Source organism: Daldinia vernicosa (assembly GCF_022497035.1).
Source record: "Daldinia vernicosa strain CBS 139.73 unplaced genomic scaffold F5Y00scaffold_10, whole genome shotgun sequence".
NCBI classification, from domain to species: Eukaryota; Fungi; Ascomycota; class Sordariomycetes; order Xylariales; family Hypoxylaceae; genus Daldinia; species Daldinia vernicosa.
In genome coordinates this window covers 202100-218734 of record NW_025953926.1, presented here as the reverse complement: position 1 = coordinate 218734, position 16635 = coordinate 202100, and the positions used below count along the sequence as shown (strand labels likewise).

At 48.5% G+C, this 16635-nt stretch overlaps 6 protein-coding genes across 6 annotated transcripts; 3 read left to right on the top strand and 3 right to left on the bottom strand.

Moving 5' to 3' along the window:
• Positions 1 to 201: 201 nt before the first annotated feature.
• F5Y00DRAFT_229715 (uncharacterized protein) lies at positions 202 to 1375 on the top strand. The gene has a single exon (XM_048006803.1). It carries the CDS (start codon positions 766 to 768, stop codon positions 1039 to 1041), a length of 276 nt encoding a protein of 91 aa, XP_047867366.1. The 5' UTR covers positions 202 to 765; the 3' UTR covers positions 1042 to 1375.
• Positions 1376 to 4750: 3375 nt separating this feature from the next.
• On the top strand, positions 4751 to 10316 carry F5Y00DRAFT_267648 (uncharacterized protein; the record flags this gene model as incomplete). Its single annotated transcript, XM_048012106.1, has 5 exons — positions 4751 to 5537; positions 5634 to 6117; positions 6263 to 8147; positions 8201 to 8594; positions 8653 to 10316. 5 exons carry the CDS (start codon positions 4751 to 4753, stop codon positions 10170 to 10172), a joined length of 5070 nt encoding a protein of 1689 aa, XP_047867365.1. The 3' UTR covers positions 10173 to 10316.
• A 539-nt stretch (positions 10317 to 10855) lies between these two features.
• F5Y00DRAFT_259445 (putative cytosine deaminase) lies at positions 10856 to 11610 on the top strand (the record flags this gene model as incomplete). The annotated part of the gene is made up of 4 exons (XM_048010877.1): positions 10856 to 10927; positions 11024 to 11110; positions 11244 to 11337; positions 11435 to 11610. 4 exons carry the CDS (start codon positions 10856 to 10858, stop codon positions 11608 to 11610), a joined length of 429 nt encoding a protein of 142 aa, XP_047867364.1.
• A 477-nt stretch (positions 11611 to 12087) lies between these two features.
• On the bottom strand, positions 12088 to 13801 carry F5Y00DRAFT_9206 (uncharacterized protein). The gene is made up of 2 exons (XM_048014337.1): positions 12331 to 13801; positions 12088 to 12280 (listed from the first exon to the last, which is right to left on the bottom strand). Exon 1 carries the CDS (start codon positions 13513 to 13515, stop codon positions 12508 to 12510), a length of 1008 nt encoding a protein of 335 aa, XP_047867363.1. The 5' UTR covers positions 13516 to 13801; the 3' UTR covers positions 12088 to 12280; positions 12331 to 12507.
• F5Y00DRAFT_9193 (uncharacterized protein) lies at positions 13800 to 15311 on the bottom strand. Its single transcript, XM_048014334.1, has one exon. The coding sequence runs from the start codon at positions 14787 to 14789 to the stop codon at positions 13959 to 13961; it is 831 nt and encodes a 276-aa protein (XP_047867362.1). The 5' UTR covers positions 14790 to 15311; the 3' UTR covers positions 13800 to 13958.
• Positions 15029 to 16617, bottom strand: F5Y00DRAFT_9197 (kinase-like protein). Its single transcript, XM_048014335.1, has 2 exons — positions 15848 to 16617; positions 15029 to 15786 (listed from the first exon to the last, which is right to left on the bottom strand). The coding sequence occupies exons 1-2, from the start codon at positions 16536 to 16538 to the stop codon at positions 15269 to 15271; spliced, it is 1209 nt and encodes a 402-aa protein (XP_047867361.1). The 5' UTR covers positions 16539 to 16617; the 3' UTR covers positions 15029 to 15268.
• Positions 16618 to 16635: the final 18 nt, after the last annotated feature.

Below are 16635 nucleotides of genomic sequence, written 5' to 3'. Positions count from 1 at the left end.
CTGTGATATGCATCAGGACTGTTGGTTGATAAGTACCTACCCTTCGCTCAGTCCAAGCACATATGTACATAGCAAACGGTCTAGTTCCAATTCATGCTATGCAAGGCAGAAATGTAGGATGACAAGTGTACAAAAAATGGAGATAGTCATCCATGCAGCCATGATAGTGTATGTTAGGTACACTAAGAGGTACATATGTCAGTTGGGATTTAATAATCGGGGCCGGTAAAGATGGCGTTGTACACGAAAGCAACGCCATGTCACGTGGCAGCAGGGTGCTCTTTTCTTCAATGCCCTTGCATATGCCAAGTGGAGTGGAGAGCAATCAAGGACAGCCTACGCAGAACCCTCACCAAGGCATCGGGAATTGGCGCTTGGCCTCCGAAGATCCACTTTATTGACATAATCAGGTACGGCATCGCGTAATCATTGCCGCCGTCGTTCCCAAAAAGGAATTCATGCATCAATCTAATCCTGATGCCTTTCATTGGATGATGACTTTAACGGATGGATCTCGGATTGGCCTCTCAGGTGGCCCGTGCCGATTTACGAACCTCGTGCGGTCGGGGGTCACCTCCAACGTCAAGCTTCCAACACTTATTAATTACATGTACCTCATAGGGTAGGTACCAATGTAACGAGCTGGCAGGCTGGTAGGGTAAGGTAGCCTATGTACATAGGACTTGTTTTTCTGCACATGGAAAGGCTGGTTCACCCGACATCTCGGCATCGCAGGTCAGACTGCTCAGCTAACTGCCTAACTGGATGACCACCTATGCAATGGATGGGGGATGGGGGATTGGTAATTTTGCTTATATACTACCTACGGTCCTACTATGTAGTAGGATTGTATTTGTCATTTTACCTTCAGACCGTTTCCTATTCAGCTTTCGATTGCGACAATGTTCCCATTCGAACATTCAACAGATTACTCTCCGATACATGGCTGTCGTTACGTTGGTCTCAAGTGGGTTCACTTCCGGTTTTATCTGCGTAGGTGGCAAAAAGCAGTGTTCCACATACGTGACATATTTGGGCTAATATCCTATTGTCTTTTTACTCCCCTTTAATCGCTTTTGCCCGTTAAGTTCCAACTCTCCCTACGTAGTCCTTAGTTCACGAGTATCGAATGAGCATGTATAACAAATAACGGTATAGATTGCGAAGTAATGATGCTGCGATGAGAGAAACTATATTTATCAAAAACTAATCAAGTATTATTAGGTATTTATGTATTTGTTACCATTGCAGGCTACGGATTAATATCGATGAGACCATAGGCACATACTGTCTTTTGGATTAGTAGATAGTCAGTTAGCAGGCTCTACATATGTCCAAACCTTAGGGAGCGCCCATTTCCATGGTTCAAGCCAAGCTGCTGACTAGCAGATACTTTATACCGCTAGATCTCGCTGCGAAAAGCGGAGATTCCTCTTTTGTTTTGAAGAATCGCCCCAGAATCTGGAGGCACTTACATACTCGTCATGAAGATGCTAACCTAGGTCATTTCCACTGGCGTGCTCTTAAGGGGCAAGGAGCTTAAAACATTCCTCCGCACATCAGAACTAGTCCTGACCCTTAAAACCCTGGATTACGTAGATATTGCCCACATCCAGTACACATTAAACAAAACCATTCATTCAGATCCGGCTATGTTAGGTTTTGGGGCACGGTGCAATTTTTTATACGGAACACGAATTGAGAGGTAACACGCCTACGTAGCGGTCGATACACCTATCTATTCGGCGAAGTAAACTTCTGGCTCTCATGGGTAAAGCGGACATTTCAACTGAGGACAATTCACCTTGCTGTACTTTTTGCAGGTTTGTGAGCTCGGTTGTCTTGGGTATGTCTCTACTATTGCACAGCGGTGACGGGTGGGATCCCTGTCCCATGTGATCTGGTTGGACCATTAGATCGCGAGGTGGGGGTTTTTTGCTCAATACCTGTTGTTTTTGTCCCGGTTGCTAGCGGTGCCCAGGCTCTCCAGACTGACTGCCTCGCCTTTGCCTCGCCTCGAAGCCTAAGGCCGAACTGCTTCTGGAAAGACGAGAAGCATTTTCCGTGATTAATCGCAACGTGAATGCATTCAATAAGACAGTACGGATAAGCAACGAACTGCGCCTTATTTGGTTGCTTCTATGATATCTTGGCATAGAAAGTGTAGATAGACAACGGCCATGCTTTGGTTTAAAAATCTCGGGAAACGGGCGGTCTTGACTCGCGGCCAATCTTGGCTAGATCCCCACCCTATAAAAGTGCGACAGGTGATAGGAATGCTGCCTGTCATACAACTGCGCGTCGCCCCGATGAGGTGAGCTCGATGGCTCGGGACACGCGGTAACATCTCTAAAAGAGGAATAACTGAGAGGAATAACTGTGAAGAGGCGGCGACGATCAGTGTTGGTATAAAGAGAATTTACTCTTTACTCCTTAGTTAAATAGGGCTGCTCTCAAGCGAGGGCGTTAAAGCAGTACAAACGCATCACGAAATATTAGCAAGCGAGCTAGGCAAAATGAAACGGGGATGCAACTGTTTTCAACAAAAAGACACCATGGATTCGTCTCAATGAACGGCATATCTAACCAAGAGGGGGAATATAATCTAGTCGGGAACAATATCATATCGATACGCCCTATACACAGAAGTCTTTGTCGGTCGAGAAAAGCACGCAGGCACAACATATAATTTCAGATGCGAGAATGATGGATGAGATGAAGTCGAATAGAGCATGCAGCCTTTAGCAGGAAGCGTAAGTTTGGTTGGACTTGACAGGGGTGCAAGTAAATGGATGTGGGCCGTGGGCTCCCAAGGCGAGACTTTTTAACCTCAGTACCACTCCACAGACATCCACACACACTGGCCTTGTCACTGGCCTTGTCGGGGAAGTGTATGTACAACACACGCCCAATATTTTACCCCTGTTTACGTAGCCCCTTCCAGGTACCGGTACCGCGACGCTACCATCTACCAATAAGCCCAGCTGGTACAATATCAGAGTTTGAATGGCTGAAGATCCCAACTCCTCCCCCGTCAAATATTCCCCGTGCCCTTTGTGCGTCTCTTTCTTGACCATTTCCCATTGCTCTATTAAAACGTTAGTATTTAGATACTAATGTGGTAAATAAATGCATGGTACCTACGGGCGACATTGTACTATGTACAACCAGCAATGAAAATTGCCGTTAACCATACCTTGACCTAACCTCATCTACTATTAGTGTATTGTACATACCTATGTAGGTAGCATACAGATTTCCTATTTCCTTTTCCTACATCCTTTTACTTACCTACATACATACATACATACATCCATCCATTCATTCATTACCTTGGTATTGATGCATCTGTACTATCTGTACACTGGATGATTTAAAAAGTACATAGATACCTCATACCTTACTACTAGCCTTACCTTACCTTACATACATGTAGGTAGGCCGGCCAGACTAACCTAGCTGTTGCATTTCGATGCATTTGCATCTCTTGACTTTTTTGCCTTCCTGTGATGCATACAAGCATTGCACACGGGCATCATCTATTCAATCTACCCAATCCATCCATCCAGTCAATATATCAGCCCTTGCGAACCTCTCCTACTTCACCTAGCTTTATTTAGGGTACCCTAGCAGCACAGCACCACGTATGTACGTACATATTATGGTACATGGAGCTGGCTAGTCCAACGTTCGTCAAAAAAGTCACCCATCTCTTTTTTTTCCTTCTCATTCCATACAGTAGTAGGTTACCTACCTACCTACCTTTTTTTTTCCCTTACCGCGCCTTTCATACCCCAGCAAATCTACCAATCTCCAAGATCCCGAAGTTTAGATTCCCAGTCTGCCTCATCTTAGTTGGAGCATCCGTGTCATTACAACAATTTTTCCCAAAGTTCCCATCTAAATTCCCCTTCGTAGGCCCTCGTCCTACCTACACGAGAGCACAATTCGGTATCGACAAGTCTCGATATCATAGGTCGATCATCGTATGCTCTTGGCAACCCTACCTTGCAATATCTACATACGTATGTACCAGAAGCGTACCATAAACTACATACCTATCTGGTAAGTCGCCGGTCTACTCATACATGCCCATCCCCCATCCACCCATACATAACATAGCTCGTCTACCTTACCCATCCTATGATCCTATGGCCTGCGGTCTACCCGGCTAGTCGTGTGGATAGTGGGCACCGATTTGATGGTCTGTCCCGCCGCCTCAAACCTCCCCGGTCCATCTTGGCTTGCTTTACATAAACCTTCACTTCTACATACCCTTCACATCTTTCCCGTCCCACACCAGTCACGTCTCCCACCTTCTTTCTTCCCAAACCTCACCATCCATTTTTCCGTACCCGGGTCAGATATTTCGCGTCTTGACCTTTTCTTTCATTATCTTCCCTTCCAAACTTTATCACTTTCGTCTCGCCAACTTGATCATACATACTTTTTCGTCCCTGCCCTACCCTTTCTGACAAACCTCGAGCCAGGACTATCGTGGGACATAATTCGGTAAGCTTCCCACGGACCCTGGTCTTCCAGCCTGCCGTGGTACCACCGGCGAAACGCTCATATGGAATCTTCGCCCTCCAGCATAATTCCTGTCTGAAACATTTTGTCTGCGAGAGTTGCACCTATATTGCCAATCTTATGGACTCAGATTTCCACTGTCTGCCTCGACTAGCACCGCCGTAAACTTTTCGGCGTTTCTCTGTGTGACATTGTATGCGCCGCCTTTTAATCACCCACCATGGCGCAGAAGTCCAGCAACACCGATGACCAGCCCAATCCTTCGTCATCTTCAACTAAGGACCCGACAGACTCTGGGTCCGCGCACAACAACACACCCACACCGGCACAAACCCAAAAGCCCACTAACAACAAGACCTCTGGGGATAATGCAGCAGTATCCCAACCAATGACCAAGTCAACCTCGTCGGGTTCAAACCCGTCGGGCAAGGAGGCTATGACAGGACCATCTCCTTACGGCACGCGTTCCCGCAATCGGGGTCAAGCGCGCCCGAACTACGCAGAGGACAAAGATATGGATGTAGACATGTACGATGCTTATGCAGACAAAAAAGATGAGGAATCTAAAAAATCTTCGCGACAGGTTGGTGCAGCTGCGAATGGTACCAGCGATGCACCCAAAGGCGCAAATTCGACATCACGCAAGGGTGCAGCACCAGAAGATGGCAAGGCTAGTAATGGTTCCCACAATACAGTGAAGGATTCGCATCCGACGAGCAACGCAACTACAAATGGTTCATCCGCTACGGCATCTACTACTTCGTCCAAAAAACGAAAGGCACCCTCGCAATCGGTTGCCAACAATGCGCACAGCAATGGCAGCACCCCTGCACCGGCTGGTCCTAACGCGACGAAACGAGGTGCTACACACGCGACGACAGCTATTACAACCACACAAAATACTGCAGGATACAAGGTGACGAATATGCTTTGTTTCGAGAAATGCGGTGCAATCCCGAAGGAGGGAAAGATGGTGGCAGATGACGGAACAGTATTGGAAGCGAACGGTATGAACTTATTCAGCCCCATAGAAACCGAAAGCAATTTGCGCTTCCATTTTAACTAAATGACTAGCTGACTGACTGACTGACTATATTATTTAGACCATGTATATCTTGTATGCGAACCTCCAGGAGAACCGTATTATTTAGGACGTATTATGGAGTTCCTACATGTTCAGAATGATGCTACAAAGGCCGTTGATGCGTTGCGGATCAATTGGTACTACCGACCAAAGGACATTGGTAAAAAGGTCAATGATACCAGACTGGTCTTTGCCACCATGCACTCGGACATTAGTCCATTAACCGCATTGCGCGGCAAGTGTCAAATCCGTCACAAGGCCGAAATTGACGACATGGAGACATACCGAAAAACTCCTGACTGTTTTTGGTATGAGAAGCTGTACGATCGTTATATTCAGAAGAACTACGATGTGATTCCTTGTTTTCAGATCGTCAACGTGCCTGAGAGGGTCAAGAAGGTGTTAGACGAGCGCTGGAAGTATATTTTGGTGGAGCAGGGTCGGTCTAAGGAATTTACTAGTGCCGTTAAGCTGTGTAAGAGATGTAGTGGGTATTGTGCAAGGTATGTATGCTTGCTTATGTCATCTCTCCACACTTCCCCTTTCTCCTTCCTTCTTGGGTCTTCTGGGTCTCTACCCCCTGTTTCCCTGCCACGAGTCAAACAACGAGTCAAGTAAATCAACAAATAGCTAACCTGATTAAAATAGCAACGACTCTGTCGACTGTGCAGTATGTCAGCAGACGTATCATATGAACTGTGTTCGTCCGCCTTTGCTAAAGAAACCATCACGTGGCTTTGCTTGGGCTTGCGCCGCATGCAGTCGCGCCCAGGAGAGAAAGCTCGAGGCTCGACATACACCAAGCCTGCTTGATCCCCATCTAGAGGCAGAGGAAGAAGAGCCGTGGGAGGATGAGGAGGATGCTATCGATACTAATCGCACGAGCCCTTCTGATGGTATTGACGACTCTCACCAACCTGCAACAGCAGAGCAGATATATCACGCGAGCCTATGGCCTTACCGGTACCTAGGCCAACATTGCAAGCCTGAAGATGCACTAGATTACGATGACCGCATATATCCTCGAGCCGGATCTCGCTTAGGACCCAAGCATCAGGCAACTGTTCTTCCTTGGTACGGCCGTCCAGTCAAACTCGTGAAACCTCTCGAGATCAAGAAATCGGGCAAGAAAGACGGCAAGCAATCCAAGGAAGCTCTCGCAGCCCTCGAGGCGGAGAAGGCCCGCAGAGAAAAGCGGCCGAGATGGATTCAGGACGAACCCCCAGGATACGTGGCGAGGGGGGAAGATTACGACAATGACGACCCGAATAATACGGCGCAGTTACTGTGGAAGCCTTTAGATGCGGTTGACACGTCAACTACGGAATCTCAGCTTGATGACTATATGGCAACCGCAAAGTTGAAACTGGTTCCTATGTTCAACCTTCCAAAAGAGTCGACAAACCTTAAAGATGTCGCCATCAATACCCTCTTCAAAAATGACTACGACATACCCAAGGCATTGAAGGCGCTATTAAAAGTTGACAAGTCGATTTTTAAGGAGCCCGAGCTTACAACTGCTGAGCTAAAGAAGTTTGAAGAAGGCGTAACCAAGTTTGGTTCTGAACTTTATCCCATTACCAAACTCGTCAAAACAGTCAAGCATTCGCAAATTGTCCGTTTCTACTATACGTGGAAGAAAACAGACAGAGGGAAACAAATATGGGGTAATTTCTCTGGCAGGAAGGGCAAAAAGGAGGCGAAGAAGGCTGAAGCAACGGCCAATAAACTCCAAGATGACGTTGCTGACGACCAGGACGATTCAGCGTTCGACACCGAAAAGGCCGTCAAGTTGAAGAGAAGCTTCATATGCAAGTTTTGTTCTACCAAGAACTCCCGACAGTGGCGGCGGGCGCCTAACAGCGCGTCCGGTCTAGTAATAGAGGGAGGCGGTAAACACGCGAACAAGGATAAGGGAATACAGTACGTCGGAGCATTATGTAGGAGATGTGCCGAGCTATGGCGGCGATATGCTATCCAGTGGGAAGACATGGAGGACCTTGCCAAGAAGGTTGCTGCAGCTGGTGGCCGCTCCTGGAAGCGGAGGGTTGATGAAGAATTGCTCAAGGAGATCATGGCGGCAAACGAAATGATGAGCCTGACGGTCTACAACAAAACTAATGGGACGCCATCAACAGCACAGCCTGCTGCGACAGCGACACCTGCCCCGCAACCTAGCGGTAGCGAACCACCACCACGCAAGAAACTCAAGACAATTGCGGACAAGGAGGCAGAGGCAAATGGCTCGGATCCCGGCGTTGTCTCGACTCATACTCATACTCATTCAAAGAAAAAAGAAAAGGCTGCAGAGAAGCCCGCGCCACCACCCCCAGCTCCAGAACTACCAAAACCTCGCACCCTGCCTTGCGCTATATGCCACCAGATGGCCCCGACAGGCGAGCAAGCTCATCTCTCTTGCAAGGAGTGTCGGCTCACGGTTCATCGAAAGTGCTATGGTGTTATCGACAATCGACTTCCGGGCAAGTGGACCTGTGATATGTGCCTGAATGATAAGAATCCTCAGGTTTCTATAGTAAGTGTACCCTTATTCATTTCTTGGGGTTTGCGGCTAATGGTTACGATTAGGATTATAAGTGTGTTCTGTGCCCGGTAGAATTCACGGAACACGACTTCATTGAACCGCCAAAGAACTCGCACAAGAAAAAGACGGAGAAGGAGAAAGAGAAAGAGCGCCTTGATCGTGATCTTGCGCAAAAGGCTGTAGAGTATTATCGCAAAAAACAGGAGGAGATGAACCGGCCCGTGAACCCTAGGGAGCCTCTAAAGAGGACAGCAGACAACAATTGGGTCCATGTCACTTGTGCGGTGTGGATGCCCGAAGTCAAGTTTGGCAATGCCCTTGCCCTAGGCCCGTCAGAAGGTATACCATTGATACCGCGTAGTAGATATGACGAAGTTTGCAAGGTGTGCAAGCAAAAAGGTGGCGCGTGTGTAGCCTGCCATCAATGCCGCGCTCCTGGTAAGTATAATATCCCTTGGCCGGCCAATTTGTCTAGTGCTGACAGCATTGATATTAGTCCACGTGGAATGTGCCCACCAAAATGGATACCTGCTTGGCTTCGAGATTACGCCGGTGAAAGGCTCCAGACGAGATCAGCATAATCTTGTCACTATCGGAGGAGAAACGGGGATAATGTCAGCAGCCGTCTGGTGTAAGGAGCATATTCCTCAAAAGAGTGTGGTCCATCGCATGCACGACCCTGTACCTCAGCCCGAGAGCCAAAGCAAGGATGCACAACTTGCAAACGCCCTGCAGCTCTACGTGCATAACTACAAGCAGGCAGATCTTACCCTAACAGGTAATGTCCGTAAGGCGAACCTAGCTAATCTCGCCGCCACCAAGACACTTACTGTCACGACGCAAACGAACTCAAATAGGAGGCAATCCACCACCAACGTTTCCAGCTCGGCAGCGACAGGTCAGAGAACGTCTCCGGTCGATAGTGTGGCGGATGCAGCGTCCATCAGCCCTCAGTGCGGCGATAAAGTCTGCATAACTTGCGGCATTGACGTGAGCCCAAAGTGGTGGCCCATCGACAAGAGCCAAGAAAAGGTCTTAACAAATGGATATACCGGCTCTCTCAGCACTGAGGCGCTGAGATTTGTAGCTCAGCGGAGCGTCCAGTGTCATAAGTGTAAGAGGAGTAATCGAAAACTTACACCTCATAATCCGCCAAGAACGGAGGGGCCAATAGCAACTGAACCACCACGGGTAGCCGCTCTGCCTCCTTCAATTCCTACTACTGTAACAACAACAAATCATCCACCACACGTATCCCACGCTATGAATAGGCTTGTGGACCTAGGGAATTCGTGGGGACCACGAGGTCCTACAACGCAAGTAACTACGGTTGCCCCGGCGATCGCTGCGCCACCGTTACATCCTCCCCCTGCAGCTGTCCCTCCACCTTTGCCGCTGACATCTCCCCATGCTGGAACGAGCCCGATGATAACTCCGGGTGGCCCACCAGTGCCTGCACACCATTATCCTCCTCCCAGTGCTCCTTATGGAGAGTGGCATCGTAGCCCGCCTCAACATCCACCTACCCTTCATCAGATAAATGGCGGCTCTAGTGGACCAAGCCCGATCCATCATAATCATCTCCGCGATCTCCGGCCGCCGCCGATAGCCCCAATGTCCCATCACCAAGGACCACAACTTCAGCATGGACTCAGCCATGGCCAACCTATGGTAAATGGAATTCCTCCCTCTCCACCTCCACCTCGACGCGGTCCTAGTTCTGTTCAGAACGGCGCTTCTCCTTATATGCCATCCTACCATTCGGCCCATAACTCGCTCCACGGCCTCACGAATGGCAGTCCTCCGCCTCGCACTTCGGAGCATTCGTTTTCCCAAGGCATGCTTGGATCACGTTCACCATTTTTAAATCCTCATGGGAGCCCTCCGATTTCCCGGGATGGGATCTCGATGAGCCGTGAACCAAGCTTAAGCAATAATATACCTCCAAGGCCCAACGACAGTCGCCCAGCAAGCGGGGCCAGCGCCAACGCGTCGCTACGCAACCTTCTGTCGTGATAGTCAGAAATGACTAGACCAAGGTTTCGGGGTTTATGATTTATTCGCATAGGGGATTTCTTTCCTCCAGTTCGGCGTTAACTTAGGGTCGGTTGTATAAGTAGAGGCATATACCAAAGGCGCCAGGGCCTGTACAACAGTGATTTGTTTTTCGATGGTCGGACTATTAGTTGTCTAATACTTTTCCGAGTGTAAAATGGAGGAAGGCGGCCTAGGCATTAGAGGCGGGTGATCCAAAAGGTCAGGAAATGGTCTCGCAGGCCAACATCGTACAAACTTAATTTAAAGATGCAAAGACGTCTAAGTTCTAATTTTGTTAGTTTGCGATGTGAATGTATTGTCAATGTCATTGTACGTGTATGCTGCTGCATTATGCTAAGAATTCGATATTTGAGGACTGTGATAGCTAAAAGGCGGGCACTAAACTCTTATGTCGCTCTACTAGGTTAGCGGGTTAGATGCACAATGATAGTCGTGATGCGGAGACTGCCGCTTATCTCCAATTACCTACGTATATCAAGCTTACTGCTTCTAACTGATATATCTAATAATAAAAACGATAAAAAAAAAACATTAACCCCTATTTCTATAAGTTATTCTAGTATTCCCACCTCTAGTCCTTAGTCTATTATTATAACACTATAACGGACACCTGGACAGAATATACCTAGCCAAGTTAAAAAATGGACGACGCAAAGGGCCTTGCCTTGGCTCTCGAAGAAGCCAGGATCGGATACCGAGAAGGTGGCGTTCCGGTACGTAGGGGCGTGATATATATATATATACTTTTGCTCGACGGCGAATACTTTACTTTTGCTTACTTTGGACATTGTTGTTGTGAGGTGTTACAGATCGGTGCGGCGCTGGTTGGCGCTGATGGCAGAGTCTTGGGCCGGGGACATAATATGAGAGTTCAGAATGGGAATCCGATTCTTCACGTACGTATACTTATGTTTATGTTTCTTTTTTTGCTATGCTTGGTGCTTGTTATTTACTGTTGATACCTATACCTTTACTTGTAGTTATATTTACTATTAACTAACGGGGTTTATGTGTATTTCTTTTTTCTAGGGCGAGACATCCTGTCTCCAGAACGCAGGCCGTCTGCCGTCTTCTGCGTATAAGGGGAGCACGATGTACACGACGCTTTCGCCGTGCGATATGTGTAAGTCTGGTTTATTTAAACTATCTGACCCTTTTTTTTATGCAATTATATAATTATAAGCAACTTGCCGCTAAGAACGGATTGGTTGGGATCATAGGCACCGGCGCGTGCATCCTCTACGGCATCTCGCGCGTGGTCATCGGCGAGAACAGGACGTTCCTGGGCGGCGAGGCGTATCTCAAGAGCCGCGGCGTCGAGGTCGTTGTGCTAGACTCGTCCGAGTGCAGGGGGTTGATGGAGAGGTTTATTAAGGAGAAGCCGGAAGTTTGGTAAAGTCACCCATCTATCCATCCATCTCCTGCCCCCTTTTTCGTTTATGCACGTATATACGTGTACACAGGTAATAAAAATGGTATAGTATATGGGAGCCTACAGAACTAATGTGTATTATGCGACAAAGGAACGAGGACATCGGTGTTGAGGAAAGGGTTTATTCCCGGGAGGGCGTTACGGAGCGTCCGGAGACATAGAGGCTATAGGGGTAGGGGTTGGACTTGTCTGTATTAGATTGTCCGAGATGGCCGCTACACCGACGGGGGAAATTACACGGAGGAGATGGGTCTGATAGCTAGGTAGCTAAGGACCTCGGTTGTCAATACATGTCTTAGATATACACGTAACTACGTGATATGATACGGCTTTAGGGAGAAAGTTGTGCCGGTCATGGTTTAAGAAAAGACTCACTACTTTAGGACGTCCCGTTTCTGTTTCCAAGTATGATTGATGAGTTAGTTACCCATAATACAAAACCCATTTTTTCGAACGATCCACATCTGATAAATTCTCCCGGCCTTGGTATGGAGTAGGTAGCCGTTGACTTAGTAGTAGCGTTATACCTCGTGTAGAAGTACACGCCTTCTGGGTCGTGGTCTTACGATGGCATGCGCTAATATATAGCCACGTTGTTGTAGAAGTACTAACTACCTATTCAATATTATGAGTTCTAAATTTATTAGACGAAGCAGTCCGTGGTTATCATAGATAGAAACTCACTTCGGACATCGATTGTCCCGGCCTAAGGAGTCGTCAGCCTTAGATCCCAGTGCCCTCACTCTGTATATGATTTCCCCTGACGCCTTAAATAGGCCCACGTTGTAAGCTCGACTGCGACTTAGGCAACAATCTGGCCAAGCATCGAATAATCCGAAGCCAGGCGGTAAAACAGCATCCTCAGTCATGATCCTCCTCCGTCAGCCCAGGACACCCCTCCATCGTCTCGTCCGGATAACCGCATTTACACCAGAAGCAGTAATTATACTGCTTCCTGAGGTACACCACCAGCCTCTTCAACCTCTCCTCAACCTCGAGCGCGTTAAACTCATCCAGCTCCGGATCTTCCTCCTCGAGATCCTCGACCTGGACGTACGCCGTAGCCGTCTTTCCTAACGCCGTCTTATCGTCATCTTCTAGATCTTCCACGAACGTCGGGAGCCGCGTTGAGCTCTGCTCCAAGTCGTGCCGCATTCGCCGGTCCCGCTCTGCTTCCTCCCGATTCCGGATTAGACCGCGCCATACTACCGGGATAGACTTTAGGGGTCGCGTAGATATTGTCCTCTTCTTCTTCTTTTGCGTCTTTGCCCCCCTTGTCTCCTCCTCCGCCTCTTCGCCGCCCGCCTTCGTGCCTCCTTGCTCTTCCTCGTCCATGCGCTCGCACACCTTCATCGCAGCATAAACTTGCCGCTCTAGCCTCGCCTGCTCGCGCTCCCTACGCACGCGGTCTCGGAACTCTGTCTCGTCGACTTTCTGCCTCTTCTCGCTCTGGGCCGCCGCTTCGTTAAGCGCACGCTTGCGATCTGAGTCGAGGCCGATACCGCCCCGGTCTTCCTTCATCTGCGGGCGTATGGGCTCTAGACGCGCGTGTTCGGCGCTGTCGGCGCTGCCGAGTGCGACGCCAGGCTTGAATCCCATTCTCGCCATCATGGCAAAGCCCTTGCTCTTCTTAGCTCGGGCGTTGTCTAGTAATGACTCGTTTAACGCCTTCTCACGCTCCTCGCGTTCTGCTGCGGCCTGCTCGGCTTTCGACTTGACGCGCCCCTTGATCTCACCCTCGCGCTTGAGCCGTTGTCTCCGCTGGAGAGATGTTTCTGTGGTTTTCGGCTCTTCCTCGCCGAAGGTCATGTTCATGTAGTCATCATCTTCATCCCCTACCCCCGAGGCATTATCGTTTGATGATGCCATTTTAACAATTTATTTTTATGTAAGTGGAGGCCAGCTGTTTTTAGTAGAAGACTTGTAAGTTGTGAGGTACAAAGCACATGTACCGAACCATTCTAGAAGTAACCGAATGCGTGTTTAGATAAGAATAGAGTTCCCGAATGCATGGAGATAGTCGAGAGTAGATCGAACTTAAAAGCGGAGCCGGTTTTTACTTGTCTACCTATGAGGTATCGTCACTTGGTAAGTGGTACCTTACGTAGTTTAATGGGAAGATGACGTCAACCAGTGAATTAAGAGGTTGCTAGGCAACTTTAAAGACATATATGTACGGATACATACATACAAGCCACCACCGCCACATAACTACCACAGGTATATGACCCAAGTACCCAGGTATCATTTTTATAAGATACATATATTCCTTCGACTAGCAACTCAAGTCTACCTATCTTTTCCCTCCTACACTATAGGACATTTTCGCCATCCCCACGGAGGTGACTCCACGTACAAGAACAATGCCACGAGTTGGTATCGGGCGCAAACCCAGTAGAGAAGCTAGAATTCTGGCTTATTGTCACGATATATCCCATGCTATACGCCCATAAAAACGCCAGCACCGGCGCGGATATACCCACAACCACCGTAAGTACGACGCTCCATCTAGGCCTGAACAAACCGGGCTCGTCGGCATGGATCCAAAACCAGCCGGGAACGCGCCGTGTTGCGAGGCGATGGTATATCGTGGCCGTGATCTTCATGAAGTCTTCATAGATGGCACAAGCAAACCTGAAAAGGACAAAGACCGAGGCCACGAGATGGAATGCGTCGTGTATCGAGGTTGACGGTTCTTCTTCGATGTGAGAAAGGATGTGTGTAAAGATGTGTGTAAAGATGTGAAATATGAACATGTAGAATGTCAGTACGACATATTTGGCCTCGGGGTCGACAAAAGGCACCGGCCGCCAGTTGACATCCGACTCATGTCCGTGCGCGTCCCAGAGGCTGAGGAACGCGGAGAATATCCTCAAGGGGGGCAGCCAGGGCGAGAATTCGGTATACTCGTAACCCGCAGCCCAGGCATAGCTATTGACTATTTGGACGATCAAGGAGAACATGGCCGCCAAGCCAAGGACGTGTTGGCAGGTTCGGTCCCGATCTGAGAACATGAACGGGTATGCCGCTAAGGGGAAGACTACCGCGAACGTGCCGAGGAATTCCGGTGTGAAAATCTCGAATCCAAGTCCGGGCGTGGTTGCGGTACGGAGTACGCAGGTGCATTTAGTTATCGGCTCCATCTCGTTAAGCGTAATATAAGTCAGGCATCCGATCAGAAAAGGTTGGTATCATGGGAAAAGCTCATGATCGATACAGAGCGATCCCATCACCCAGAATTTATATCCAAAGCAAAAGCGCTAAGACCTTTGCTATGACTTGCCTTCATCTTTAAAGTTACTCCTTTTCATTAGGAGGTCGCACTTAGAAATACTAAGTTAGCTCGAAGCTCCAAGAACATCAATGCAACAGACGCCATAAAATTCCTTTAAGTCTCTCATAAGCTCGGGGGCTAAAGATCAACTAGCCCTTAACCTCCAATATCCAGCCAAGCAAAAGTTGTAAAGTCGAGGGTATACCCGCGTAACCTATTCGCTCTCAGAGCAGTGCCGTCAGCGTCATGGGTGCCTCAAAAGCCATGACCTGTCCCTAGTCATCCGATATAGAAGGTTATAGTATACAATATGCACAAACAAAAATAGCTCTTCCCAAACCTCATCGTCTATGCGTCGTCTTCAGGTAGCTCGTCAATAACCTCTTCCACTATACCTATTAACTCCTCGATATCCGGCCGTTCGCTCGGCTCAACCTTCAGGCATTTCCTGACTACCTCTTTGATCGGTTCGCTAATCGCGCCCTCCACGGGGCCTGCACCAGCCGGGGCCTTTCCTTTCTTCTGGCCTCTTGGGCTCTCATCCGGGAATCGCCAATCTCCTCCTAGCACGCACATGCTAAGACTACCACCTGTCTCATCGCTACGCATCTCAAAAGGCGATTTGCCAACTAAACACGCATACAAAGTACAGCCTAGTGACCAGATATCAACCTTAGTGTCAATGACCGTCCCTGTCTTCACATCGAATAGTTCAGGTGCCCTATAAGGCATCGTACTATGCTCCGCTGCTATGTCCTGTTGAGCAATAGCGAGCGATCGCGATGTGATGGGTATTGGTGATTCTGAGATGGAGCCCAGATCCATAATAATAGGTTGTGAGCCCGAGTCATCAATCATGATGTTACCTTCAATACCCAGTTAGTATAAATTTCAGTGCAAAGTTTAACTAACTTCAGTGCGCTTCACCTGGCTTGATATCTCTGTGCGCATAAGATCTCCGCTCACCAGGCGCTACGACTTCTTCGTTTACCATTAAAGGCCTTGCCTGTTCCGTCTCATCGTCCGCATCTGCTGCCGCAACAGCCTTATTTCGTCTTCCCCTACCACTTCGGCCCCCTCCATCTTCTTCGCCAGCTTTTGCATTGCCAGCCTCCATGCGCTCCCCACCTGCTGGCCCCCGATATTGATGCATGTACTTGAGGGCCTTGCATATGCCCAGGAAGAGGCGCATGAGTTCATGTTCGGGAAATTTGGTATGATTTACTAAGTTCGCATTGATAATGTCTTGTAAGTTGCCTCGTTTATAATACGGCAGTAATACGTATACCGTCTTTGCGTCTGCATCGTTTCGTTCGCTTGCGATAGAATAGTCGACGCTGTGGATGATATTGGGCGTATGGGCGAATGTCTTGTAGGCTTCGACTTCTCGCATCGCTTGCTGGACCGATTCGGCACCGAATGGACATCGGATCTTCTTGAGCGCGAAGAGTTCCGCAGTTGCTGTGTCTTGTACAAGATACACATAGCTAAAACCACCTTCTCCCAGCAAGCGTAATATCTTAAACGAACGACTATTAATCTTGAGGGTTGGAGATCCGGGAAAGCAATTTAAACAATTGCCGAACGAGTATACGAAGTCAAGGAGAAGCTGCGCCATGGTGGGCAAGAATGGAAATGTATTGCGTTCAAGAGCTCGTCAATGTCCGTGGGACAGGTCCGTCGGAATTCCTAACCTAACGAGGCTAATAATAGAA